The sequence below is a fragment of the Lepisosteus oculatus genome, chromosome 12 (genome assembly GCF_040954835.1).
Source record: "Lepisosteus oculatus isolate fLepOcu1 chromosome 12, fLepOcu1.hap2, whole genome shotgun sequence".
Lineage (NCBI taxonomy): Eukaryota > Metazoa > Chordata > Actinopteri > Semionotiformes > Lepisosteidae > Lepisosteus > Lepisosteus oculatus.
Window position 1 is genome coordinate 26,970,714 of NC_090707.1, and position 27,823 is coordinate 26,998,536.

The following is a 27,823-nucleotide window of genomic DNA, read 5'->3' on the forward strand; positions in this document are numbered from 1 at the left end:
CCAGTGTGCTCCAGCGTGCTTCAGGCAGGGGACTCCTTTCTAGCACCAATGCAGCAACACTATCTTCTTATTAGCAGTGTTTGATGAGCACAAAATGCAGACAGGAGAGCAGCTTCAGGCTCAATCAGGTGTATTGCCCTTTAGTAATACAGGTAGGAGTGCAAATAACAATACAGCCTTGGAGTGCTTAGAGTAGGAGAGACAGACATGTACTAGACAAGACCTGGGCAAAATAAGGCCTGTGGATCACATCCAGCTTGCAATCTTGTTCTGACTAGCCTGCCACATCCAAATTGAAGCAACAATATTTTACAAAATAGCAAGTGCAGAATTTGTCAAAATCAAAGAAAAAATTCTGCTAATGATCACCGATTAATACTGTAGTGGTCTCTGTTACCTCACTTGACATTTGTCAGGGAGATGTACTAAGATAGAGCTGCTGTATGGTCAAGAGGGACAGGGAGAATGGGAGATTACTATGGTGGCTAAGAGAAATGCTGTGAACTCTGTGTTTCATGTTGGACTCTGCATTGTAACTTTTTTTGCTTCTTTACCAGTTTGGTTTGGTATTAGCCCTTTCTATACATAAATGGGCAATACATTTCTTTGTATATCACAGTGTTGACCTCAGTCACTCTTGCTACAATACTTTTTCACTGTAAGTCACTTAAGTTACTTCTATTCTGATACTAAGCTTACAATGCCACCATGCTGAAGTGGGAAATGCAAGCAACAAGCAAACATACATATATCAAAGGTATTACATATCAAAGAACTGGATGAGCACTCAGATTGTGAAACTCTTTCTGAGCTATAAAAGTTAGGAATATTTAAGTTATATAAGTTATATAAGTTTGAGCTATATAAGTTTTAGTTTGTCTGTTTAGCTCGTGTTGCTGTCCTTATTGAACTCAATAAAACCCGAAACTGCACAAGACTGTTCCTGTACCTACCAGGAAAAAGTTAAATTATTTATGTTTTTAATTATTAGTGATTTAAATTACTGGGGCAAAGCCCTCGGAACTTTAAAATCTATACCTGATCAATGTTTTAATTCATTTCCCTAAAGGCGTAATTATTAGTGTTTCTTATTAAACTGTAAAGAAATGTATAAAGGTAGAGCAGTTTAAGAAAATACTAGAGCCAGTTCAGTTACAGTATGTCTCCGTCCCAGCGTTCCAGGTTTTACCAAGTTCCCTAGAGAGAAAGTTCACTTCTTGTAGTACCCGGCATGCATTGAGAAGATTTGAGTCCACGTGAAACAGCATAGTCTGATATTCGCAGTTTACAGCGGTTGTAAGAAGATCTAGGAGGGAATACAATGGCTAACTCTGAGATAGGTACTTCATATAATACTGTCATTTTTTTTTAAATTAAGATTATATACTTCGATTGTGTATGTTATGTCGTTTGTGTTACGTGTAAAATTAATGTTTCTCAGGTGCTGTATTGTGGAGTATAGACTTGGGTGAACACGAAGTGTTTGTATTTTATTAATCATCAAGCCCTTAAAAGCAATGAAGGGAATATCTGTTGTGAATCATTTTATCGAATTTAGTAATATTCCAAACTTCGGGTTTAATTCGTGCTTTTTAACATTTGTTTTGCATGTAACCTGTCATGTCCCTTAGCATTGTTTTTTTCAGGATGGCGTAGTTCATTTACGATTGAAAACAAAAAAAAAATCAAATGAGTGGAAGCGGGAGCGGAAGAAGCACTGAAAGAGCATGATCTGTTCAAGAGCTTGACTTTTTAATGACTACTCCAAGTGCTTCGTTCTCGGGGCTCAACTTCGTTATCACGAAAATAACCGTTTTATTTAATCTAATCTGTATTGAAGTGCTACTGAATGAATTGAAAACAACCCCCACGTACAGTATCTGTAGGAATTTGAATGCCACTACAGTCAGAACGCTGTTCTGTGCTAAACAGTACATTTCAATACCAGTTTCAGCGAGCTTGGTTTCTCGAAGTAGTTCCCGGCTCCTCGAAAAAATATATTATATTGCAATCAACCCAAAGGGTGTTATCGAAGGGGAAAGGGCACGGGAGTTAAGTACGTTCAGTTCTTGCTGTAGAATTAGGATTTTTAGGACTTTTTAAAGTCAATCTGGATCGTATTAAGATACCTAAAGGTATCTTTTCCTTGGACTGTATTGTAATGCTTAAGTATACATGAATTCCAGTTACAGTACACCGGTATATTGGTAATACAGCTACTAATATGTTTAGTGTCTGTGGTATTTGGTACCGAATTGTTATAAATGGACATTTTAGGGAGGGAAGCGAGGCAAACGGCATGTTACTATTGCTATTATCATATCTGGGTGTCTCTTGAGTCAGTTTATTGTCTGTTGTACTGATGCGACCACATACTGGTTGCTCTGAAGAGGGAGCTGTAATGTTAAGTAATAGGAATACTGGGTAACATGTAAGGATAGCTTAAAGCAAGTGGTCTTATCAGGTTCTTTTTAAACGTAATTATGTTTTTTGACATCTCCACCTGTTCTCCGTCTTGTGGTTGAATAATTGTCATAATTGCCATTGTATTGAAAGCAATGTTGTGAAGGTATGCACATATCATATTCCTGGCTTTCATTAGACTGTTGCATCTCCTCTTGAAAATGGCCACCCTAAAAACAGTGACTCCCAATCCATTTATTTGTGCTGCTTTTACTTTTTAATATAGCAGGGATCAAGAAATAACCAGAACATTAGGTAAAACTTTAGAAATTTGAGTTTTTTATATTCTCTTTAACTTCTGGTAATCAGAGTTGAAACTTGGTGATATAATTATTTATTAACTGTACATAATACAATCTATACAATGCACAACATAAACATAATTTGAAGTATATGTGGTGTACAAATCTAGATTTTCCAGGCCTAGGTTCTGTAGACCTAGAAACCTAGAATTCTACCTCTAATCTTAAAACACAATGCAACACATAAATGAGTTTAAAACAAAAAAAAAACATAACTGAATTAAAGATTGAATTAAAAATTCAGAACTAAATGTCCTTTTCTAAAACATGGATGCCCAAAAGTAACTAAGAATCAGTTTACTAGGAGAGAATGTTTTAGTCCATGATACAGGAAATCAGGTTTTCCTAAAATAAAACTTGTAGTGCAGTCAGGATATGAACTACATGTTTGCTAAACTTTGAAACCACTAGTGTATAATTTAGAAGGCAAGCTTCATAAAGCCTGCTTGATAGTGCCAGTCAGAAAGTGTATTTTTGGAAGAAATCTGAAAATCAAGCGGTATTAAGACTGCAGTTAGGAATTTTTTTTTATCCTAAAAAATGCTGTAAGAAGCCCCCCCAATCATACTTGCTTAAATTTTTTAAAATACATTTTACTCACAAACGACAATTTTAGGTGCTTTGTAAGCTATTTGCATACATGTTCATTTAAATGCTTTTTTCCTATAGCAATTGGGAGCTCAGAAAAATAATAAATAAAAGGTTACTGAAAGGTAACTGTTACATTGTTTTTATCCTGGTTTGTAATTTGCAACTAAGAATGTAAGGTTCTGTTTATTGCTTTGTTAGCAATAATGCAGTTTTTATATTTTGCATTTGGTAAGAAAATGTATGTTGGTACTTTTAAGTAAAGTACATTTCTAGCACTGGTGATAATCAGACAATGCAACTGTGACAACGGTATGCAGTCTACAGTGTTACTATGAATGCATGCTAACCTGCTTTGAGTAGACCTTATTAGTCAAGGAAAGGGGCCACAGACCTTTTGGTATGATAGGAAAGCAAAAACTATTCGTATATGATAAGAAATGCTTAAGCTTATTTGGCAAAGATTTTGATACCTCACCCCTATTAGATGTACTTTCTGTGTTGATTTTGCATGCTCTTCTTTGTCTGAAATGTAATTGTCTCAAAATACAGCCCAGGAAATTTCCTTGCTTCATTTTTGCTTATAAATCAGCCGTGCCCAATAGAGTTCAAAATAAAATACTATTTTAGAGAAGTCAGTTAATGACAAACTGTATATTTACAAAAATACCATTTCTCAAGTATTTTAGCCCTGATACAAACATTATGGCTGATATACAATATGTATATTGTTATGAGCTAGTGCTCTTGATGTTTAGCTATGCTAGCTGTTCACGTATTGAAATTACTACTTGGTGCCTTTCCCAGAAACCTTGAAACAATGCATATTTTTTAGCTATATGCATCACTGTAGGTGAGTGAACAGGTAGGTAAACAAAAATGTTCAAAGGGGATTTCAGATTGTCTACTTTGGTAAACTTCATAGTGAATCATTAGAAGCATAATAAAGGAGAACCATTGAGGCATAGAGCATAACATAAATATAAAGGCAAGGAAGAGGATGAGAGTAGGGAGAGAATCATATAATAATGATGATGTTCCCATAATAGTACAGCAGTAGTTTCCAACACAAAAGCTTCACATGGTGTTTTGTATTCCAGCAGAGCTCTACAGCTCCAGGCTAATTAATAATTTAATTGATCTGCGTACTTGTTTAGACTTTTTCTTTGGTCAGTCCTGAGTGTCAAAAATACCCAACTTCAAGAGTTTCCAAAAATGTACATTACCTCTTAACTAGCTTGAAAATATTACAGATTAAATAACTCTTATTACTTGATCAATAAGCAGTTGCATGAAAACGTTTGTGAACCCTTTTCTTACTCATAAAAATGTGGTCTGATTTTCAACTAAGTCACAATAATAGACAAACAATCTGCTTAAACTAATAACACAGAAACAATTCTACTTCTTGTCAGTACTGAACATATTGTTTAAACATTCACAGTCGAGGTTGGGGCAAAAGTATGTGAACCTCTAGGCTAATAACTTCTCAAAAAGCTAATTGGAATCAGGTGTTCCAATCAATGAGATGAGATTGGAGGTGTGGGTTGGTGGTGCCCTGCTCTATAAAAAGGCACACAAAGGTTGGTTACTGACAGAGACTGGTCTTCTCAAGAAAGAGCTGTTCGTGTAAACCGTACTCTGATCAAAAGAAATATCAGAGGAGCTTAGAGGATGAATTGTGGAGATGCATAAAGCTGGAAAAGGCTACAAAAGCATTATTAAAGGCCTGGGTGTTCATCAATCCACAGTAAGACAAATTGAAATCTAGGTAATTCCAAAGGGTTCACAAACTGTATGATGTACAGAGAGTGGTGTGTATGTTACGGTATCCGACACTTCCATAATGAATTTTCTTTCTGAAGGGGTCCAGCTGATTACATTTCTTGTAACACAAGTTTCAGAACTGCCTTAATTGGTGTAGGTTCCAATTTAAAATAAAATTGATGTTTTAAAAGCTGAAAAGTTTTACAAAATGTGCCTCAAACACAGAATAATTAGCCTGTGATAAAAATACCTTATAGCAAAATGCAGAATGGTGTTTCAACTGCTTTTTCGTTGTTTTCTGCAGCGCTGTTGAGTGTGTCTGACAAGACTGGTGTAGTGGACTTTGCCAAGCAGCTGGTCTCTGTCGGTCTCTCCCTGGTTGCTTCTGGGGGCACCGCACAGGCTCTGCGGGACGCTGGTCTTTCTGTAAGGTATGGATTCCAGTATACTGGCATGGGTAATCTGCTGGCCTACTGTTAACATTTTTTTTGTAAGTCTGGGTGGTAGGTGATCTGTGGGTAACAGCATATCACAAAGCTAATATTACGTTGTGTATTTATCTGAAAATACCACTTTTTAGCAATTGCCTGTATTTTCAAAATGCAAATGTACATTACCTTGTCCTTTCAGCTTTCAGCTATTATGCTTTATTTCTTTTAATAGTTATTAGTCAAATTTACTGTTTGCTTTGGGTGCCACAGTACACCTTTATGATCCTATATTCATCATGAAGTAAATGGTTATGTTGCATAATGAACATAGATCATTTCTATTTGAATTGTAGCTGAAACCCTCAATAAATTGGTAAAAAAAACTGATGAGTTAGCAGCTGTAAGCTAATAATTAGCCAGTTCATCCCAGTACATCCAACTTTCTTTTTTTCCCCAAGGGATATTTCAGAACTTACGGGATTTCCAGAAATGCTGGGAGGAAGGGTGAAGACATTGCATCCAGCAGTTCATGCAGGTAAATGTGTCAATAACACAGGTTGACTGTTTTCTTTTGAACAGAAACCGAGTTCAAATACAACTTATGTTATTGTGATGTTTGACTGTTGTAGCTTTATTTAATTTCTGTTTACTTTTTGTACGTTTATATTCGGCTAATGTTCTTCTTATTTTCTATTATCATGCAGTTTTTTAGGTATTATGTAAGAACATAATAAATGGGGCGGGCTATAGGTGACAGCGGCATGTGATTTGCTGGCCAAAGATGATCGACAGGTGGCAATTGTGGTGCATTAGATCTTAGTGAAATGATTGCTTCATTTAATCACTCTACTGTGCATGTTTAAATCTGCTTAATATGGAATATTAATATAGAATTTTACAACTAAAGGTAGGCTGGGCAAACGATTTTTTTTAATAAATAAAAAATGAGATGCGCGAAAAATGGGTGATTTTTCTTCCTCGTGATCAGCTCAGAATCTTTGTGTACGCTGTAAGGTTTTTACTTCTTAATTAAACGTTTAAAATACACGAATTTCATAAAGACAACACACGTTCCGAAGAGAAAAAATCCCATTCTTTTCTCTTCCTGGTGTGTGAAACTGATCAGCAGGTCTTTTTTTCCCAATCAGAGGCTCTGAAAATAGCGTACTGCCCACTGCGCTCCGTCAGAGAGGGGCGCGGCACCGAGAGAGGGAGGAGGCGTGGAGCTCAACAGTACAGAACGAACGTTCTGCTGGCTGGAGCGCTTATGGCAGCAATCGCGTCTGCATTTATAACTTAGTTTTTAAAATTAATCACACAATATGAACCATCTCTTTTTACTTATAAGTCACTTAATTATCATTAAGCACAGCTTTCTCACCACTTAGATTACTTTTTGATACCATCCTTAGACAAAGCAGAAACTTCTTGTTCTGTCTAATGACATTACAAGTGGAAAGATTACAGATTTTAATCGTCTTTAATTTTGTTACGTTATACATTTTAGAAACATTTCATCCATACAAACACCACAAAAATATTCTCGATTGTATTTCTGAATGGTTTGTTACACTTAGTTCACTGTTTCAAATACATCTAATTAAGAAAGTTAGGTGTTAGCATAAACTATTAGTAATCAATAATATTAAATTTAGCACTGTAATAAGTTGTTGCACTTTCCCCCGCATCTTGTAAACATATATTTTCATTGTTCAAATATACATTAAATCTGACTATCATATAATAAGTTAAATACAAAACTAAAGAAAAAATAGGGTTAAATATAATTCAAAATATTTTGCTAACAATGTTAACTGTTTATAAATAATAAATTGTATTAACTAAAGAGTAGGATGGCACAGTTGTTAGTATGCTTTTTGTTTTGTTTCTTTTTCATAAATACAACAGTAGTACCTGATGTCTCAGTGCCTTTCAAAATTAAATTATGCATGCAAACCTGTGAACTAGAAAGATAACTAAGATATCCATCCATTTATAATGGTGGCAAAGTGGTTAGCATTGCTATCTTGGAGCACTGGGGTCCTAGGTTCAATTCCTGCCATCCTGTGTGTGTGGGGTTTGCATGTTCTCTCTGGGTTACATGGTTTTTCTCCATATGTGTGATATGACTCCCTCTCGCACTCCAAAACATACTGGTAAGTTAATTGGTTTATGGGAAAACTGGCCCTGGTGTGTTTGTGTCTGTCTGTCCTGTGATGGACTAGCGCTTTGTCCAGGGTGTATTCTGCCTTGTGTCCGTTGCTTACTGGCATAGGCTCCTCTGTACTGGATAAAGAGATTAGAAATGGATGGAAGTAAAGGCACTGTGTGGATGGAACTATACACAGTGTTAGAAACCCACTATGAAATGGCAGCATCTCACTGAGAATAAAATATTTTATAGTGCTGGCTTAAGGAAACAGCCTTTCCACCTCTCTTGCACATCAGTATCCATACCTAGTTATTTAAACAAATCGCCTCTAATTATAAACATCTTAATATGCTGGCTCTGTGGATCCGCATCAGCTATGTTTGCCCATTCCTTCAATTCATGTACATCCAACACACAGTTCAACGCTAGCAACTACACATAATCTAAAATACAATCCTCATTTCAGTATCTATGTAAACATACAGTCTGTTAACTTCATCATCTTCATCAAAAGTATGCCTAACCCCATTAGGAAGTGTTCTTGTTATCAGTGTATTCCTCAGCTATCCCAAAATTATCTTCTTCTTACCAACATCTCTAGTCTTTTATCCTGCAATAACTCAGCCAACACTTAAATCTCCAAAAGCTGCTTGTGTTAATTTCTTTAAATTACAAATATCATGTGTAAATACTGGCCATGTAATACTCTGCATTGTGGAATAATAGTTTATTTTAAAGGGAACTAGAGAAACTAAGAACTAGAGAAATCAAGAAAGGCTTTTTTTTTCTAGAATTAATAAATGCACATCCTGTTCACTGGGGAAATTAAATCCACACTGAGCAATCTTCAATATGTTCAGAATATGACAGCGAGAATCCTATCAGGGATGCATTACACCTGTTTTCAAGTCCTTGCATTGGTTATCTATCAGGTTTCGAGTCAACTTCAAAATCCTCATCCTCATTCAGTACCTACAGTATATGGCTTATTATCTGTCTACTCCCCACCTTTGTCCGTCTGACTGGTCTTCTAGCTGTCCTCAAGAACATCTACATTCTGTGGGTGACAGGGTCTTCTCTAGCTGCACCCCAGAGCTCTCAATTTGTATTTCCAGTGATATCAGTCACGTACCCTGAGTGCATTTAAATCTAACCTCAGAACCTTTCTTTTCAGAAGACTTAGTGTCTGTATCTGCTTCATTTTCTAATTTTGGTAGCACCTCTAACTGCTTGTCTTTCTTATATGTATTTACTTTGTAATCTGTGGTCCTTTTATCTGTTTTTATATCTACTGTATTGCTTTGAGATGCCACTTTTAAAGGTGATATATAAAATAAAGTTTTTTATTATTGTTATAGAGAAACATGATCAGTTTTCCCTGGTTCAGATAAAAAGATCTAAAGCATTCTAGTTTGTCACTCTTCTCATTCCCTTTGCTAAATAACTTTTCATACTAATCTGATCAATCTAACTGCCTGTTTTCTGTGCTTTCTCTATCCTGCAAGATTTGCAATTATTCTGAAAATTTTCTTCTTGAAATAACTCATTTCTAAATACCTTTTTTCACTGTTAACATCTTGCAGCAACTCTGCGACAAAATATACACTTAGCACAGTTCATCCTGCTACCAACATTGAATAAAAAAAATCTTATGATTTCTATATTTATGTCTTTATTTAGTGGTTTCATTAGTGACAAAGGCTAAACTTTCTTGGAAAAACGTCTTTTATGTGTTGCGGAAAAAACTGACTTGCTTTAACAAAGTATGTTTACAAATCCTTTCACCTGGCAATCTACCTAAATGCCCAACTATCTGAGAAGCCCTCCATGAAACCATGGTTGCTATTAATTCATTTAGGGCTCATTGACAGAATTGCTGTTTTTTATGCATGCTAATTTTCTGATTCCTCACTCTGTTTCATGTTTATAGATAAGACTTTATTGATCACGAAGGGAAATTGATGTACATGATGAACATGTTTGCATGTTCTTTTGTAACATACACCTTTTTGTGATTTTTTTTTGTATATCTAAGCAAGTGTTCCTGCATCCCTCTTCTGCACTATAGGCATGGCTTTTATTCTATTTGCTCCATTTCTAAAACTTTTTGCTCATGTGCATTTTTGTATTTTTTTACACTTCTGGCACTTTAACGTCCTGAATTTTCATTTGCTTTCATTTGCCTTAATTTGTAGAATGAATTTGAGTTTTAGCCTTAAAAATCTTTTGTTTCTTGTCCTACAACTGTTATTATTGATCACCGAATTATTGTACTTGACATGACTTAATTCAGCCTTTCCTGAACGTCTATGACAGGCAGAGAGAGTGCTGTTTGTGGTGCGATCTTTTGCAGCTGACATTTCACTGTTTTAAATGAACAAGAAATTAGATTGCTCATAAATCACTTATCCTATATAAATACAGCGTAATTGCCCTCCGAAAATCCTCTTTTTCTTGTTCGTTTTAGAGACCTTGATCGAAACTGATTTTAGATGTCAGAAAGGATTTATTTTCTCTGTATTTCCTACTTTGCTTTGTCGAGATTTTAACTTTATATTTAGGCTCAGATTTCAACTATAAATCGTACACTAATTATTAGCAGTAAATACTGATGTTTTGCACCCTTCTACCACAAAAATATATATGTTTTGTAGCTGGGATGAACTTTATTTCGTACGCGTAGCTACTACCATTCGGACCCGAAGCGATTAAAGATGGCAGCAAATCAGACACCCAGAGAGGGTCTCCTCGCCTCCATAACTAAAATGCCAAATAGGAGTGGCTTAAGCGACATACACAGTCGTGTAACTGACAGTTTGAGGTAGCCTATCGTGTAAATTTCGCTTTGTTGCTGATAGGTTAAGCTTTCGAAACTCTGCCCCAAAGTCATGTGACTGATTTTTCGTTGGTTAAACGCAATGATCACAAGCACCACCATGGTAACTGGGATGTGTAGTTTTTAATTCCGTTTGAATTATAACTGTACGTACTATCTTCATATTTGGCCAAGGCTTTAAAGAGAAGGCGCGCCAAAAAATTTCGGTGCCGTCGTCTCCACTTTAAAGGTACCCTCGTGCTGGAAGAATTTGACCTCGGAACGTTTGCCCAGCGTACTAAAGGTGGACATTTAGCAGCATAAATATAACAGGAGCATAACATCCCTGACTGTCAAACTATATTAATTTAGGCATATAAATATATTATACATACTGTATATGGCAGGTAGTGGTAGCTTAAATAAAAAATGCACACCAGTATTCCACTTTCTTCATAAACATTTTGTGAATCAAATTCCATCGCTTACTATGGTTATTTCGGAAAAGTTTTGACATGCTTGTTCTGACTATATTAAGTTTATGTACTTTATAAAGAGCTAGAATGTTTTAATCTTTTCTATGAATACTTGCTGTCGTTATTGCAGTAAAAAAACGTGTGCTTTATGGAATCCACTATTAAGGAATATAATATGGAATTATGTAGTTAAAGAAACTAATAATATTAATTTAAAGATCAAAATGTATTTTTATAGTGGATAGTATTACCATAGTCCACTTTCTTTGTAAACATGTTTTGGGTTTTCTTTGACTCATTGCTTTGGAAACTGTTTGTTTCACCTACATTTCTGAGCGACACATTGATGCAGTGGGTTGGTACATGCCTCTCTGACCTCAGAGATCTGGGTTCGATTCCAGCTTAGGGCACAAGTTTTCTTTCTAAGAAAGACTCCTTTTTTAAAAATTTAAAATAGTAAATACTACGTACACTATATTAACAATTTTAATTATTTTTATATATCAAAACATATTCAGTGTTAAATGATATTAATTATAAAAAAAAACACAAATGAGCAAATGTGAATACTGTCAACAGTGTGAATAATAACCAGTTCAACCGGTTTAATTCAATTCAAAAGACTTTATCCATCCCTGTGGGGCATATTTAATACAAGCCTTTGCAACAAGCCTTAAAATGAAATTGCATATATTATAATTATAATCGAGAATAACAAAGTGGTATTAAAAAGACCACTGAAACTATAATAATGTCTGGTCATTATTGACAGTATTAATGTATTAATAAATATTTTCAAACTTCTTGTATCTTTTTTTTCAGTCATTTGTTTTCTCTGGTTATCATAACCTTCGCTTTCTTATTAACTATTTATGACACAGTGTTTCAGATGTCAATACCTTTGCGAAAAATGACTTCAAACCATAGTCATTTTAAAGATTGTGGTTTGTGAACAATTTCACAGCTTTTATTTAAACAATATCTAGGACCTGGTTGCATTTTTAGGAACCTTAGTTTGAATTAAGTGGATCCCAGGTGTAAGCTAGTTCATAACGCAAGAAGGCATTATGCTACATTTTTCATGCATCAGTCGAAGTTTTCTGGAATTTCTAAATATATAAAAAATGTAACATAATATAACACACCACAATGGCCAACTGATTTTTTTGTTTTAAAGAAAATCAAAAATAAGAAAAAAGAATGCGTCCTTGCCTAAAATAGAAATTGTCTGACTTTAAAAGCTATAAAACGTTTTAGATAGTTAAACACTTTTTATGCTTGAAAAAATGGTGATTTTTCTTCCTCATTATCAGCTTCAAATCTTTGTGTAAGCTGTAAGTTTTTTTTTTAACTTTTTAATCAAAAGTTTAAAACGCTTTAATTTTGTAAATGCAATACGTATTTCATACAGAAAAAATCCCATTCCCCAATCTTCCTGTGGTGTAAAGCAGATCAGCAGGTCTTTTAGTAATAACATGAATGAATGAACCTCAAGACCAGCTCCAGTATACTTGGAAAGAGCACAGGAGGGATTAATTTGTGCCAGCCACCTAGTGCATTATCACCTTGCAGTTAGGTGGAAGGGAAACTGGATGTGGGCTTTAATTTCATCAGTACACATTCCCAATAGTCACTGATGCAGCTTTAAGTAATTCCTGGTTTTAAGAAAATAATGTGATTTTTTTATGTATACGTTTCATGTTGTGTTGGCAAAATTATTTTAACTTAGTGTTCACAAAGATTCTAAGATGATCATGAGGAAGAAAAATCACCTTCTTTTTGAACATAATAAGTGACATTTAACTATCTAAAAACATTTTTTATAGCTTTTAAAGTCATGCAATATTTTAGTTAGTCAGGGAAATGTCATTGTTTCTTTTTGATTTTCTTTATAAAATGTTTAAAAAATCAGCTTCCCACTTTCACCTTTCCGTAACTATAGTGGGGATGAAGCATTTTTATGGGTAATTTTGGTGTCCATTGTGGCTTTCTGTTTAGAGGATTTTACTCTGCACCCGACTTTGGAGCAGTTGGAGAAAGGCAGATGTTATATGGTTTTAGTCTCTCAATTTACTGGGAATGTATCAGATGTTAAATTGAGGAAGAGAGACAACACACACCCCTTGGACAACAAAGGTGATAATGGGGATACAAATCAATTTAAAAGGGTGCAGCATGTTAACACACTCTGCCAAGAGAACCGCTTGTAAGAGCAAGGTGACTTTCTGCTCAATTTAATGAAAGTATAGTCAGACAGATTTTAAGTTCAACAGATTTAAGGCAACATTAGCCTTTTGTCAAATTCATCTAATTTGTGCAGTACAGGACCTCTGAAAAGGTACCTTTTTCTCTCGTGCAAACTCATAAAAGGTTTATTTATAAATTCGAAACCTTGGATGGTATGCCTCAGGAACTCATTCATAGTATGATCTAAACAACCCGCCACCTTTCCCTTGCTGGGTCTTGTCTTCCGCTGTTCCACACACGCCAATCCCATGAAGTCAAACCCACAGATATACCGAAACTGTAGCGTACATGGCAATTAATGGCAGTGTGATATCATTGCTAAAATTTGTATTAAGACAAATATAAAGATTTTCTTAATGCGGATGTAAACCTGAAAGGGGCACATCGCATTCACAAGAAGCTATAGTAATAAACTATTTTATACAATAATAGGGCCAAAAGGATCGCTCTAAAGGTTAATTCTAAGCTGACAAGACTCAACATATCTTCTTTATAACTCCTCAGCTTACAGCTCGTTCATGGTCATTCATTATTAATATTATTAATATTTTCTGTATTTTCTGATTTTATGATGTGGATTAAACTTGCAGAGGCCTGTGGCATTCCCTTTTGATAGAGGTCAAAGCTATTATTTTTCTTTATGAAAATACTTTAAACATATATCCTGTGTAGAGTATCAGTATTAGAGCAATTACTGAAAACCCATTAAAGCCCTTAACATTCTGCACCTCTGTAGCCTGACCATTGATGTGGTGAGAGTGCTCCACTGCATACATAGTCCACCAGAGTTATGTTTTATTTTTTTTTACATTTAGTTGTTGGTTGTTTAGGCTGCACCTTTCAACTAATTCAGCTACTTCAATTCTATATACAAATTATGTGTGTACAGAGAGTAAAGCAGAGGTGATAAGCCACAACCCTGAGGAGCTCCTGTGCTTCACCACCTGCTTCCTATCGGAAAGGAAGTCCAGTAGCCAATAACACAGTCTGATTTATGCCCATCTCTGCTAGCTTATCAAAAAGCTTGAGAAGGATAATTGTTTTAAAGCATGTCTGTAGCTAATAAAGAGGAACCGGGTGTAAGTGCTGGGTACTTCTAGATGTTGAAATAGATCATGGATCCCAAAGCAGATGTATTTTTCCATTGACATGTTTGCTCTAGGCAAACTGGCATGGGTTGAAGTGCATATTTGATAGGAAATTGGCTGAGTCACTCAATTGCCTTTACGGATGGCAAGGCCTGTAGTTGTTGAAGCAGCTCGCCATGGATTTCTTAGCTACTGGTGTTATGGTAGCCATCTTAAAGCTGTCCAGTACCTTAATTGAAAATATCTGTAAAAATATGAGTAAGTTGATTGTCACAATTTTAGTGTAGCTGTTGATACAAAGTTGGACCCAGATGTTTTTCTGCTGTTCTGTTTGTGGAAAAAACATCTTATGTCATGCTGCTGAATGATAAATGGTGGCTAAAGGGATACCACGGGCTGTCTGGGTGCAGGCCACTGCATTTTTTGTGTAAAGCCTACAGTAGAATTCATTCAGATTTTCTGCAAGAAAGTGATCATCAACTGGAGAATTTTGTCACCTACTAGTTAGTGATTAGTTGAAGGCATTACCAGCAACCTCAGGTGTCCTTGATAGTTTGTTTTTGTATTCAGCTTTGGCCATCTTTACTGCATGTTGGAATTTATATTCACTAGTTTTCAAGATGGCATCATCTACTTCTTTGAAAGCCCAGTTTTTCTTTTCCCACAGGGTTTTAATTTGCCGGTGGAACTAGGGCTTATTTTTGTACACAGTGACCAATTTGCAAGAAATGCATAGACTCTCGCAAACGTGAATATACAATGTCATTGTATCGGTGAGCTCATTAAGATCATGTCAGTGATTGAGATTCAGTACCCTTACGTGTAGATGCATTATATCCAGTCTGTTATACTTATTTACATACAAAAAACTTGGTAAACAAAAACAAAAACAATAACAAAACACTGTCTTCCAGATTGGAACCATCATTATTTATCTTTGTCTTGGCACATCCTTTTTTCATGTTTGATATTACTGCGTGCATATAATACTCTGTCACTAAGTGATATCTGCCAGGTTTCTGTCCTGTATTGAATTGACAATTCATTTACAGCTAGACAGTTGAAATAAATTTTTGTTAATTGTTGTTGAGGTTTGTTAATTCCTTGTAATTCTATTTCTCCTTTCCTTAATTGCAGTCAGGCACTGGATATTTAAATGCTTCTGGTAATTATAAAACGGCAGAATTGTTATACTGTTTCATAAGGAGCTTTTAATATGGAACTTAAGTAAAAACTTGTATTACTTGTGGTAGACTACACTGCAGTATTCCATTATTTAGTTTTTACATGTGCTTGCTGTTCAATATATATCCACTCGTAACAGTTTCATGTAAACCGAATCCTATTCAAATTGAAAGCTACCTTTCTGATCCATTGAGTGAATACATATAGAGAATTAACATTCATGATATTGCAGCAGTCCTCAGTTATTTGACCTACCTGTGCCTGCCAGTGAGGAAGGAGGGAGAGGAAAGCAGAATTGCAGACTTGCAGGTTTTTTTGTCCTTTAATGGTAAACAGGTCTGTGCTAAGTGGGGTAGAGGGCAGAGAGAATGTAGCAACAGCCATGAGGTTTCTGCTGACTTTTTATATTGTATGACTAATCAGAGTAATTCACCAGAAAACCCTTTTGATCATTTTAATCTGTCTGTAAGCTTACCTACAGCCATGTAAATCCATCAGATGAAACTCAGGTTTTAAACTTTGACTCCCCTCCAACTATTATTGAATCATTACTGATTACATATCTTTCTGCTTCTTTTAAGTCTGCTTTTTTTAAGTTAACACTTGAATTGAACAATTTCAGAAATACTTCCTTGTATTGCATGTTTCCTAATGGGTCTTTCATTTTTCTTTAAATTGTTTAAAAAGACAATTTACTCTCTAGCAAACAGTTTGATAAACTTAGTAAGGAAGCATCCAGTTGTGTACCGTTTCAGTTTATGGTGCTATTAATATTTACCAGTCTATTTAAGGAAGGTTTTACACATGTCACGTTTTTATTCCTTAATTTTTATTTGTAATATCTGAATTAGGGCATGTCTAACATACTCCTGATAATCTTTTGAATATTTGTTTTATAAATCTGACCTTCATAGATTCTCAGCAACTACCTTCATTAATCATTTTCCTGTGCCTTTTTTATTACACATTTTCTTACATCTTACTCCGTGGGACAGTGTATCCATTGATATTGTATTCTTAACTCGTTCTAATTCTTAAGTTCCATGAGACATTTGATTTCTTTTATCCAGGTATTTTGGCTAGAAACACCTCTTCTGACAACTCTGATATGGATAACCTAGGTTTCAACCTTGTGAGGTAAGAGAAGTGAAAGTTAAGTTTGCTAAATAAAAATATTTCCTTCAGACTTGGGCTTGCATAATTTGTTTTTTAAAACTTTAAAAGAATGTTTTCTGAGGTTTAATTCTATAATGTCTTCAAGAGTGTCAAATTGATTGCAATACATTTAGATCAGGAGGTTGATCATGCACATTCAAGTTAAACAGTGAAAAATGTTGTCCTCAAATTAAACACTAATTACATGTGCATAGCCACTTACAGCAGCAAGAAAAATGATTGGTTGCATGGTTGGGTGTGTGTGTCACAAGTTCATGAGGTTTATTGTAATTGATTGTGAATGAACCACATAAACTGGAATTTCACATGAGAAGCATTATAGTTTATTAATGGAACAAGACTTCATTTGTCGATACACTAAAACAAATTCCTAAAACACTAAAATAATTCCCGTGTTCCGTTAACACATTTTTAATGGATTCCACTTGGCTAACCTACAGTGGATATAAAAAGTCTGCACACCCTTATTGAAATTGCAGGTTTTTGTGATGTAAAGCCAAAAATCAAAATAATGTCAGACATTTTTCCATATTTAATGTGACCTTGCAACCAACAAAATTCAAGGGAAAAACAAATAATTATAAGGAAAAATGAATTTAAAAACTCACAACACCCTGGTTGCATAAGTGTGCACCTATCCCCCCAACTAATACTTTCTGGGAGCACCTTTTGCATTTATTACAGCAGTAAGTCTTTGTGAATAAGTCTCTATCAACTTTGCACACCTGGACTTTACATTTTTCTCCCACTCTTCCTTGCAAAAAAATTAAAGCTCCTTCAAGTTACCAGGGGATCTCCAGTGCACAGTCCTCTTTAGGTCATTCCATAGGTTTCCTGTGGGATTGAGGTCTGGGCTCTGATTGGGCCATTCCAAGACTTTGATCTCCCTTTTCTGAAGCCATTCCTTGGTTGACTTGGATGTGTGCTTTGGGTCGTTATCATGTTGGACGTTGAAATTCCTCTTCAACTTCAGCTTTTTGACAGAGGCCAGCAGGTTTTGTGCCAAAATATCTTGATTTTTGGTGCTAGTCATTATCCCATCTATCTTGACTAGAGCCCCTGTCCCAACTGAAGAGAAGCAGCCTCAAAGCATGATGCTGCCACTACCATGCTTCACAGTAGGTATGGTGTTCTTTGAATGATCAGCTGTATTGTCTTTGCACGAAACATATCTTTTAGAATTAAGGCCAAAAAGTTCAATCTTTGTCTCATCAGACCGTAAGACATTTTCCCACATGGTTTGGGGTGATTGAATGTATTTTTTTGCTAAATTTAGATGGGTTTGGATGTTTTTTTGTGAGAAATGCCTCCCGTCTTGCCACCTTACCCCATAGCCCAGACGTACAGATTAATGGGAGATTTTTGTTACGTGCAAGAAGTGACCAGTACCTGACACAAATTCCTGCAGCTCCTTTAATGTTGCTGTAGGCCTCTTTGTAGCCTCCCCGATAAGTTTCATCTTGTCCCGTCATAAACTTTGGAGGGTTGTCCTGATCTTATCAATGTCCCTGTGGTGCCATATTTTCTCCATTTATTGGTGATAGTCTTCACAGTGCTCCAGGGTGCGTCCAATGCCTTAGATATTCTTTTATACCCCTTTACTGATCGGTACCTTTCATTGTGCTGAAACAATATGCATGTTCGACCACTTTTGGCATTGCTCCCTATTTTACATTGCTGCTTGTTGGAGAAGTGTTACGACGAGCGGGATATGCCCTGCATTTTGATGAGACTTAATCACGCACTGCAACTCATGCAAATGGATTTACATGTGAAGATTTGGAATGGTGGAGAAGTGAAAACTAGATACGTAGGCTAGGAGTTTATGGGGTATGCAGTGCTCATGACATTATGGAAAAGATGCACAACACACTCTCGGAGGGTGGACTAAAAAATCCATTGAGACTGATCTGATTCCCAAATGACACCTTTCAATATTAATATTTCATGTTCAGTTTGTCAAGATATTAAGATATTGAGATACTTGAAGTTATTCAGATAGACAACAGTTTGTGTTTACGCAGTGAAGCATTTCAGGAATGAAAAAGACCATATATTTTCCTAGCCTATGTGGGCTTACTGATGAGGAATGTGGCTAATGTTCTAGGAGTAAACATGCTGTTCAGGTAAAAGAAAAGTGTGCCATGCAAGAATGTATTTCAAATGAAAGTATTCCTCTAACCAAGCTCTAGCACACCTGAAAAGAGACTAATCATTACATCACCTAGCACTTAGTGGAAAAATATGGAGGACAGCGGCCCAATGAATGAATTAAATACCATTGCTCTAAATCCTACAAATTGTTGTAGCAGTTGTAAAGCCAACTTATGAAAGTGCAGAAATATAGTCATGGAAATTTGGCTAGAAGTTATGGAAAAGTCATGGAATTTTGTTGGTAAAAATGAGTGGGAAACCTGTTCCTAATTGGTTGCTGCTGGAAGAGGTGTTAGTGGGGCCAGCAAGGGGCGCTCACACTGTGGTCCTGACTCTCTGTGGTCATTAAAAATCCCAGGGTGCTTCTCGAAAAGAGTAGGGGTGTAACCCCGGCGTCCTGGCCAAATTTCCCATTGGCCCTTACCAATCATGGTGTGTGGTGAGCATTCAGGCGCACTATGGCTGCTGTCACATCATCCAGGTGGATGCTGCACATTGGTGGTGGAGGGGAGTCCCCACTACCTGTGAAGCGCATTGAGTGGAGTGTCCAGAAAAACGCTATATAAGTGTAAGCAATTATTAATTATTATCTATTTGTTTTTCTCTAGAATTTTGTTGGTAACAAGGTCACATTAAACATGGAAAAATGTCTAACATGATTTATCTTGATTTCTGGCTTTACATCACAGAAACCTGCAGTTTCAATAAGGATATGTAGACCTTTTATATCTACTGTACTTTAGGGTTTTAAGATTAACAATAGTATTGGAATATCTATGTTTAACTTTTGCAGTTTTCCTCAGGTTTTCAGTCTTTTCCATACTTTGTTTTTCCTAATTCACAAAAGTAGTGACTCTTCAGATAACTATTTTTTTTTTCTGTTTAGGGTTGTTGTGTGTAACTTGTATCCATTTGTGAAGGCCATCTCTTCCCCCACTATCACTATGGAAGAGGCTGTGGAACAGATTGATATTGGTAAGATTATGATAAGCAGTAGATTGAAGCATGCATTTCTTGTAGAAAGAGCCATTTATTGTCTTGCTAGGACATCAGACTGTGCCATGGATAATGTGATTATATATTAATTCCTTACATTTGTATAGCACTTCCAAGCCTAAAGGAACTCAACCTTCTTTTAACATGGGAAGTGAGTATTCATTCCCCTTGGATTTTTTACACTTTATATTGCAAACCCAAATAGAAATACATCCACAGATGCAGCAATCTCGAATGCTCAGGGTGTCAGTCGGTATACCACAGTATATTTTTTCTCATGCAGGACTATTACTAATTCTGTATAAATAGTAATTGGGAAAACAATTTAGATTTTGATTATTAAATGTGTACGTAATGGCTTTAAAAACATCATATTTAAAAGCAGTGCCTGATGTAACACCCCAAGGCCTCTAGGTGTAACAATACGATTTAAGTTGTGTACTGAGTATACCTTTGCATATTTGTGTTCCTACTCAAGACTGGAAGGGCTAAGGGTGTTACATTTGTAAGTTTGTGTTTCAGAAGGATGTTCACAAGTGCCCCCAATGCGCCGTTAATGTGCCCTTCTCTGAAGTCTGCATCAGAGTGGACTTCACAGTGAAGGGAATTATGCCCAATAACTTGTTGAATGTTGACGTTTCATGTTTAGCTTATCAAAGCTGAGAAAAGTTGCCATGGAGAATAAAATATTCACGTTAGTACTTTTTTACACTTTTAAGACTCATTTTATCTAAAAGCAATTTCATTAGGTTTCTTTAGATTCATAGTGTTTGTATTGTAGGTATGAAGTTTTGACAAAGCTTTTATTTCATGTATTGCCAAGTTTACCTTATTTAGTTTGTTTTGAATGTGAATAAATGAGTTATGTTCCAAGTACTGTCAATTTTGTACTGGGACAGACTGTATGAAATGCATTAAGTAGTACAAAGCTTTGAAGAAGCACAGAGTGGCATCATCAGGTTTTCCTTAGTTTACCTGTTTTGAGTCGAGCCAGCTCAACACAAACGAACACAGTGTCACTACTTTTGTGCAGGGATAGATGTAATGAAGTTTAATTTAATCAAACTGCGAGTGGAGACTGAAAAAAATATTTTAAAAAAATTGTCGACATGCACTTAGCCACTGGAAAAGAAGCCTCAACAACAGAAAGCATTTTGACCCTGAGCCTTGTAACCAGCAGATGATAGCATGTAAGGGTGTCCCATTATCCTTTTTATGATGTACACTTAAATACTCGTGCACTTGAAGTCCACACTTGTGCTATGTCACAGAAGGATTTGGAGAAAGGGTTAAGGGCAACAACTGGGACATGGTCTTTGAGTAAGGGTACTTTGTACCAACTGTTGGTAAAGTTTAGAAGCGGGAGCAGGGAAATGAATGCCTATGCTCTCGCCTCGTTAAATCATGCGATATATCGTGGATATTCTCTTCACCCAATTTGTTAAATAAGAAATCATAAAACATTGTGGTTCTACAGTTTTCTCACAAGTCACATTTAAAATTAGACGTGCAAAATACATTTGAAGAAAAACTAATTTTTAGTTGCAAATAAAACACTGAAGCATCTTTTTCTGATAAGTATTGTTGAATTGGAAACTTAACTCAAGTTCGGTCAGAGAAAGGAGTCCTTATTGTGTACACAAGGTGCAAACACTTAGCGGGATAGCAAATTAAGCTCAAATTGCATTGAGTCTTTCATTCTCACCAGTGTTGCTAAGCAACAGAGTGGTCAGCAGAAGTACAAGTACCAGAAAAAAAGGAAAACGGGGTAAAGTAGTACTCCCAGAACCTTGAGGACTGTATGACTACTGAACTGGAAGCATTGTAGCTCGCTAGAACCTTTTTAACTCTTTATTACATCAGTATTTACCTCCTTTGCTATCACAATTCATTTTGAACCTAGATGTATCTAATTTTCTTGATCACTCTAAACTTGAATGGAGTCCATCTGTGGTCAATTCAGACCCCTACACTTTTTCCATACTTTGTTGTGTTGTAGACTTATTTCAGAATGGATTGAATTGATTCTTTTTTGCCCTCAATCGACACACAATACTTCATAATGACAAAGTGAAAACACGTTTTTAGGAATTTCTGCAAATTAAGGGCTTTGGCTGGGCCACTCAAGGGCATTCAGAGATTTGCTATAAAGCCACTCCAACATTATCTTGGCTGTGTGCTTCGGATCATTGTCATGCTGAAAGGTGAATCATTGTCCTAGTCCAAGGTTGTGTGTGCTCTGGAGCAGGTTTTCTTCAAGGACCTCTATGTATTTGGCTATGTTCATCTTTCCCTCAGTCCTAACCGTTTTACCAGTCCCTGCCACTGAGAAGCATCCCTACAGCATAATGCTGCCACGACCATGCTTCACAGTAGGGATGGTATTAGTCAGATGATGGATGACATGGCGTTTGGCATTCAGGCCAAAGAGTTCAATTTTTGTCTCATCAGACCAGAGAATCATTTTCCTCATGCTCTCAGATTCCTTTAAGTGCCATTTGGCTAACTCCAGGCGGGCTGTCATATGCCCTTTACTCAGGAGCTTCTGTCTAGCCACTCTAACATTGAGACCTGATTGATGTAGTCCTTCCAGCAGGTTCTCCCATCTTTACAAAGGAACTCTGAAGCTCTGTTAGAGTGGCAATTGGGTTCTTGGTCACCACCCTGACCAAGGCCCTTCTTGCACGAATACCCAATTTGGCCAGGCGGCCAACTCTAGGAAGTCTTGGTGGTTCCAAGCTTCCATTTGACAATGATGGAGGCCACTGTGCTCCTGTGAACCTTCAATGCATTGCCAATTTTTTTTCGTCCTTTTCCAGGTCTATGAACTGACACAATCCTATCTCGAATGTCTGCGGAGAGTTTCTTGGACTTTATGGCTTGTTTTGTACTCTGCCCTGCATTGTGAACTGTGGGACCTTATAAAGACAGGTTCTAAATCATGTCCAATCAAGTGAATTTGCCACAGGTGGACTACAGTCAAGTTCTAGAGACAGATATGAGAAAATGTTAAATGAGATTTTAAAAGACTTCAAGTTAAAAGATGTTAAATTTTAAAGGCAGACGGACACGCTCAATGTAAACCTGCATTACGGTTTTGATGTATTGCTCCCCTCCTCTAATTAAAAATGTTTAATTAAAAAGTTAAAAATACATCAAAATAGTGCATTAGATGTTAGTGAAACGATTGCTTCATTTAATCTCTCTCCTGTGCATGTTTAAATCTGCTTAATATGGAATATTAATATGGAATTTTTTTTTTTGGTATCTTAGTAGAAAAATAACAGGAGCATAACATCTCTCTATCATAAACGGTATTAATTTAGGAATATAAATATATTATACATACTGTATATGGATGGTAATGGTAGCTAAAATGTAAAAAATACACACCAGTATTCCACTTTCTTTATACACATTTTGTGAATCGGTTGGTCACTTACTATGGTTATTTTGGAAAAGTTTTGACATGCTTGTTCTGACTACATTAAGTTTATATACTTTATAAAAAGCTAGAATGTTTTAACCTTTTCTATGAATACTCGCTGTCGTTATTGCAGTAAAAAACGTGTGCTTTTTAGAATCCGTAATTAGGTAATATAATATGGAATTGTGTAGTTAAAGAAATTAATAATATTAATTTAAGGATTTAATTATATTTATATAGCTCATTGTATTTTCGTATTCCACTTTTTGTTAACATTTCCATCAATTTTTTCACTCATTCACTTGTGATTGCTTTGGAAAGATTTTGACTTACAGTATCTGTTTCGGCAATGTTTCTATGCAGCGCTTGGGTACAATGGATTTGGTGTATGAATATTAACCAGAAGGTCCGGGTTGGATTTCTGCTTAGGGTGCAAGTTTTTCTTCTAAGAAACAGATTCCTGTTTTAAAAATATAAATATATTCAAAAAGTGTACATTTAATATTTTATATCACAACATGTTCAATGTTAAGTGATATTAAAAACATAAATGAGCAAACATGAATGTTGTCAGCAGTGAGGTTAAAACCCAGTTCAACCAGTTTAAATCAATTTAGTTAAAAATACTTTTTCATCTCCATAGACCAATTTAACACAAGTCTTTACAACAAGCATTAAAACGAGATTGTGTATATATATGTATTATAATTATAATCAATAACAAAATGGTATTTAAAAGCTCACTGAAACTTAACTATAATAATGTATCTGATCATATTAATATTATTTTCTTAAGTTTCTAACTGCTTGTATTTTGTTCAGGGTCATTTGTTTTCTCTGGTTTTCATAACCTTTGCTTTCTTGTAACACATTTATGAATCACGATGCTTCAGATGTCAATAACTTTGCAAAAAATGACATGGAGCCTTCAAATCACAGGCATTTTAAAGAGTGTGATTTGCGAAAATTTTCACTGGTTTTATTTTTAATAATATGGTCAGGTTACTAGAGCTGTTACATCCTCTATAACCTCACCATATAAAGCAGAATAACAAACTCATTGGGTTCAACCTCTCTTTAATTTGAGAAACTTTCTGTATCTTCAGTTTTTCAGATACATTTTTGATAGGAGGAAAGATTTAATGTGATCAATCGCTTTTTCACCACAGCATGCATTATGCTACATTTTTACACATCAGTCATTTTAAGCATTCTAAAGTCTCTAGAAAACATAAAAAATATAACACTGTACAGCACAATGGGAAACTGGTTCTTTCATTTTATAAAGAAAATAAAAAATAAGAAAATGACGTGTTCCTGCCTAACTTAGACATTGCGTGACTTACAGTATGTTAAAGGCTTTACATGCATGAAAAACAGGTGATTTTTCTTCCTCTTCTTCCTCGTGATCAGCTTAGAATCTGTGTCAACTGTAAGTTTTTTTACTTTTAATTAAACAATTTCATTTGGTAAACACAACACCAGTTTCGTGCAGAAAAAATCACTTTATTTCTTCCTGTGGTGTGAAGAAAATCGGCAGCTCACTGAGAAAGTACCATACGGGCCACTGAGCTCCTGTTGGAGAACAGGCGGGACCTAGAGAGAGATGAGGCGTGGAGCTCAGCAATACATAAAGACCGTTCTGCAGCTTGAAGTGCATATGGCACCGAGCATGTCTGCCTTTAAAACTTAAAACTTATTTTTTTTAATTAATCATGCAATGTAAATCATTTATTTTCAACTTTCAATTGAAAGTTCAAGTCTTTCAATTATCATTAAACATAGTTTTCTCCCAACTTTGTTTCATGTTTGAAACCATCATTAAACAAAGCAGGAGCTTATTCTTAATGACATTACACATGGAAAAATTATAAAAAATGAAAACCATTATGAGATGGCAGCAGTTACTGAGGATACATACAAGTGCTGACTTAAGGAAACAACCTTTCTACATCTCTGGCACATCAGTATACATATCTAGTTTGTTGTTTAAACAAATTGCTTCTAAATTTAGACATCTTAAGATGCTGGCACTGTGGATCAGCATCAGCTACTGTATGTTTGCCTATTCCTTCTGTTTACAGATGCAGCCATTCAAAATGCGGTACAAACCGGTACTGCACACAGTTACCCACAAGTCACTGTGTAGTACCGCGGTCCATAATTGGCTGGCCAAAATTACCGACAGGGACACTTGTGGTGCATTGGTCATTAGTGAAAAAATTTAATCATTTAATCTCTTTACTGTACATATTTTAATCCGCTTAGTATTGAATACTTATATGGAATTTTACAACTTAAGGAACATTTTAGTAGCTGAGCAAAAAAAAGTGGAGCATAACGTGTCTGATGGTCATAAATGATATTAATTTAGGAACATAAACATTATGTAAACTGTATATGGATGGTATTGGTAGTTACCTTTCTTCCTAAACATTTTAAGCATGAAAGTCTTACATGTGGTTATTTTGGAAACATTTTTACGTGCTCCTTCTGACCATACTAAGTTCAAACCCAGTGGAGTCTTCTTAGGTGAGTTTGCTGATTTTCTCTCATTCTTATCCCTTAAGTTTAAAAGGATCCTTATTCTAGGGGACTTTAATATACACATTGATTCAACCTCTTTCAGTCCGGCTAAAGACTTCTTCTCTTTTGGAATGCTTTGACCTTACTCAGTTTGTTTGTACCCCTACACATAACAAAGGACACACCTTAGATCTAATTATTGCAAATGACTCCTTTGTCTCCCACTGCTCTCCCCTTGATCTAGGCTTCTCTGACCACTTAGCCATTCTCTTCAATTTGGAATTACATGTTTCTAACACCTCCTCCCCATGCTCTGTAAATATCCGCAACTGGCGATCAATTGATCACCCAAGGTTTGCAAATTCTGTTCTGTCCTCCTTATCCTGTTTCTCTTCCTCTGACCCTCTAGAGCAGTGGTTCTCAAACTGTGGTACGCGTACCAGCTGTGGTACGCGGCGCGCCGCCAGCTGGTACGCCATATTATCCATAGAACTTTGTTGTGTGCGGTGAAAAATCGGGACGGTTTTCATATTTTCTATTTTAATACGTGTCGAATACGCAGCCTACGTACTGCGATACAGTGCGCGCTAATACTTCAGTGGACACGAGATACTCTGTAATTCTATACCACTCTATAGGAATGCGTGCTATGGACAAAGTGACCAATTGTATTTAAAAAAAAACTATCTCCAGCAAATAGGGAGGTAGGAAAATGTGTGTGATTTTGGAACAATGCCAATGTTGTAAACACAGGAATGCATAGAAATACGTGCTACTAACGCTTGTAATCTTCTGAGCACAGGAAAGCGTGATAGATAACAGAAAAATATTTAAGAACTGTTCTAAGTTAATTTGAGAAAAATACACAGAGCGTATCTGCGTTTCGCTCCCATGCACATGAAATAAAAACCTAAAATAAAAACGGAAACAGGGAAAAATGCAAGCTTGCGGATTGCTAAAGCAGGTAAGCTCCACACTATTTTTGAAGAACCTTATTTACCGTTGGCAAAAGAGCTGACACGTATTATGTGTGGAGAAAAAGCTGCTAAACAGCTCAACCTGCTGCCCCCCTGAAAGACACAGTCATTCATAGAACTATTGAAATTATATCAAAAGTATGCTGACAGAGTGCGTTAAGATGAGCAGATGTTTTTCACTGCAATTAGCTGAGTCTGTAGTCAATTTAGCCAATTCACTCGTTTACGTTAGATACGAGTTTGAGGGTACGTCCCATGAGGACTTTATGTAAGCCGCTACCAACAGGAACTACAGGAGAGCACATATTTCAGCTTCTGAACGAATTTTTCGAAGAGAATGGCAAAAATTGTTTAAAAACTCGAACCATCTCCTTCTCTCGCCCTGCCCCCTGGTACAATGACCATCTGCGATTCATGAAGGCAGCCTCTTGCAAACTTGAGCGTAGGTGGCGTCTTTCTGGCCTAAATGTAAATTATCAAGCCTGGAGAGATTACTTATCTGATTATAAGGTTACTATAGAGTCTGCTAGTCACCTACTTCTCTCACATCATTGAAAATCACCAAAACAACCTCAGACATCTTTTCTCCACCATCAACAGACTGCTCAAGCCAAACTGCCCTACCACATTACCTGCCTCATCACAACTTTGCAACACATTCTTAGATTTCTTTAGATCTAAGATTGGCAATATCCGGCATCATATTCTCTCCACTACGGATATCATTTCCATACCTCCTCCCTCCTCATCCAACTTCTCTGGTTCCCGTCTCACCGGCTTCTCTCTTCTTGACTCAGCATCCCTAAACAAACTAGTTATGTGCATGAAACCCACCACATCTATTTTAGATCCCATTCCCACCACTTTATTCCAGTCCTGTTTCTCTTCTCTCTGTCCCATTGTCCTCAATATTATACATGAATCCTTGAGCACTGGCATTGTACCAACGTTCCTCAAAACTGCTGCCATTACCCCTGTGCCAAAGAAGCCTAACATGGCTCTCGACAATCTTAACAACTTTCGCCCCATCTCCAACTTACCCTTTCTCTCTAA

At 36.2% G+C, this 27,823-nt stretch overlaps 1 protein-coding gene across 1 annotated transcript in view; it reads left to right on the forward strand.

Annotated features, from left to right (window-relative positions):
- Positions 1–1,232: 1,232 nt before the first annotated feature.
- Positions 1,233–27,823, forward strand: part of atic (5-aminoimidazole-4-carboxamide ribonucleotide formyltransferase/IMP cyclohydrolase) — a 94,511-nt gene continuing 67,920 nt past the window's right edge. Inside the window, exons 1-5 of the mRNA XM_006636665.3 lie at positions 1,233–1,340; positions 5,425–5,551; positions 6,010–6,086; positions 16,585–16,651; positions 19,731–19,819. Of these exons, the coding sequence (XP_006636728.1) occupies positions 1,322–1,340; positions 5,425–5,551; positions 6,010–6,086; positions 16,585–16,651; positions 19,731–19,819 (379 nt within the window). The 5' untranslated portion in view covers positions 1,233–1,321. The remainder of the gene's footprint in view (positions 1,341–5,424; positions 5,552–6,009; positions 6,087–16,584; positions 16,652–19,730; positions 19,820–27,823) is intronic.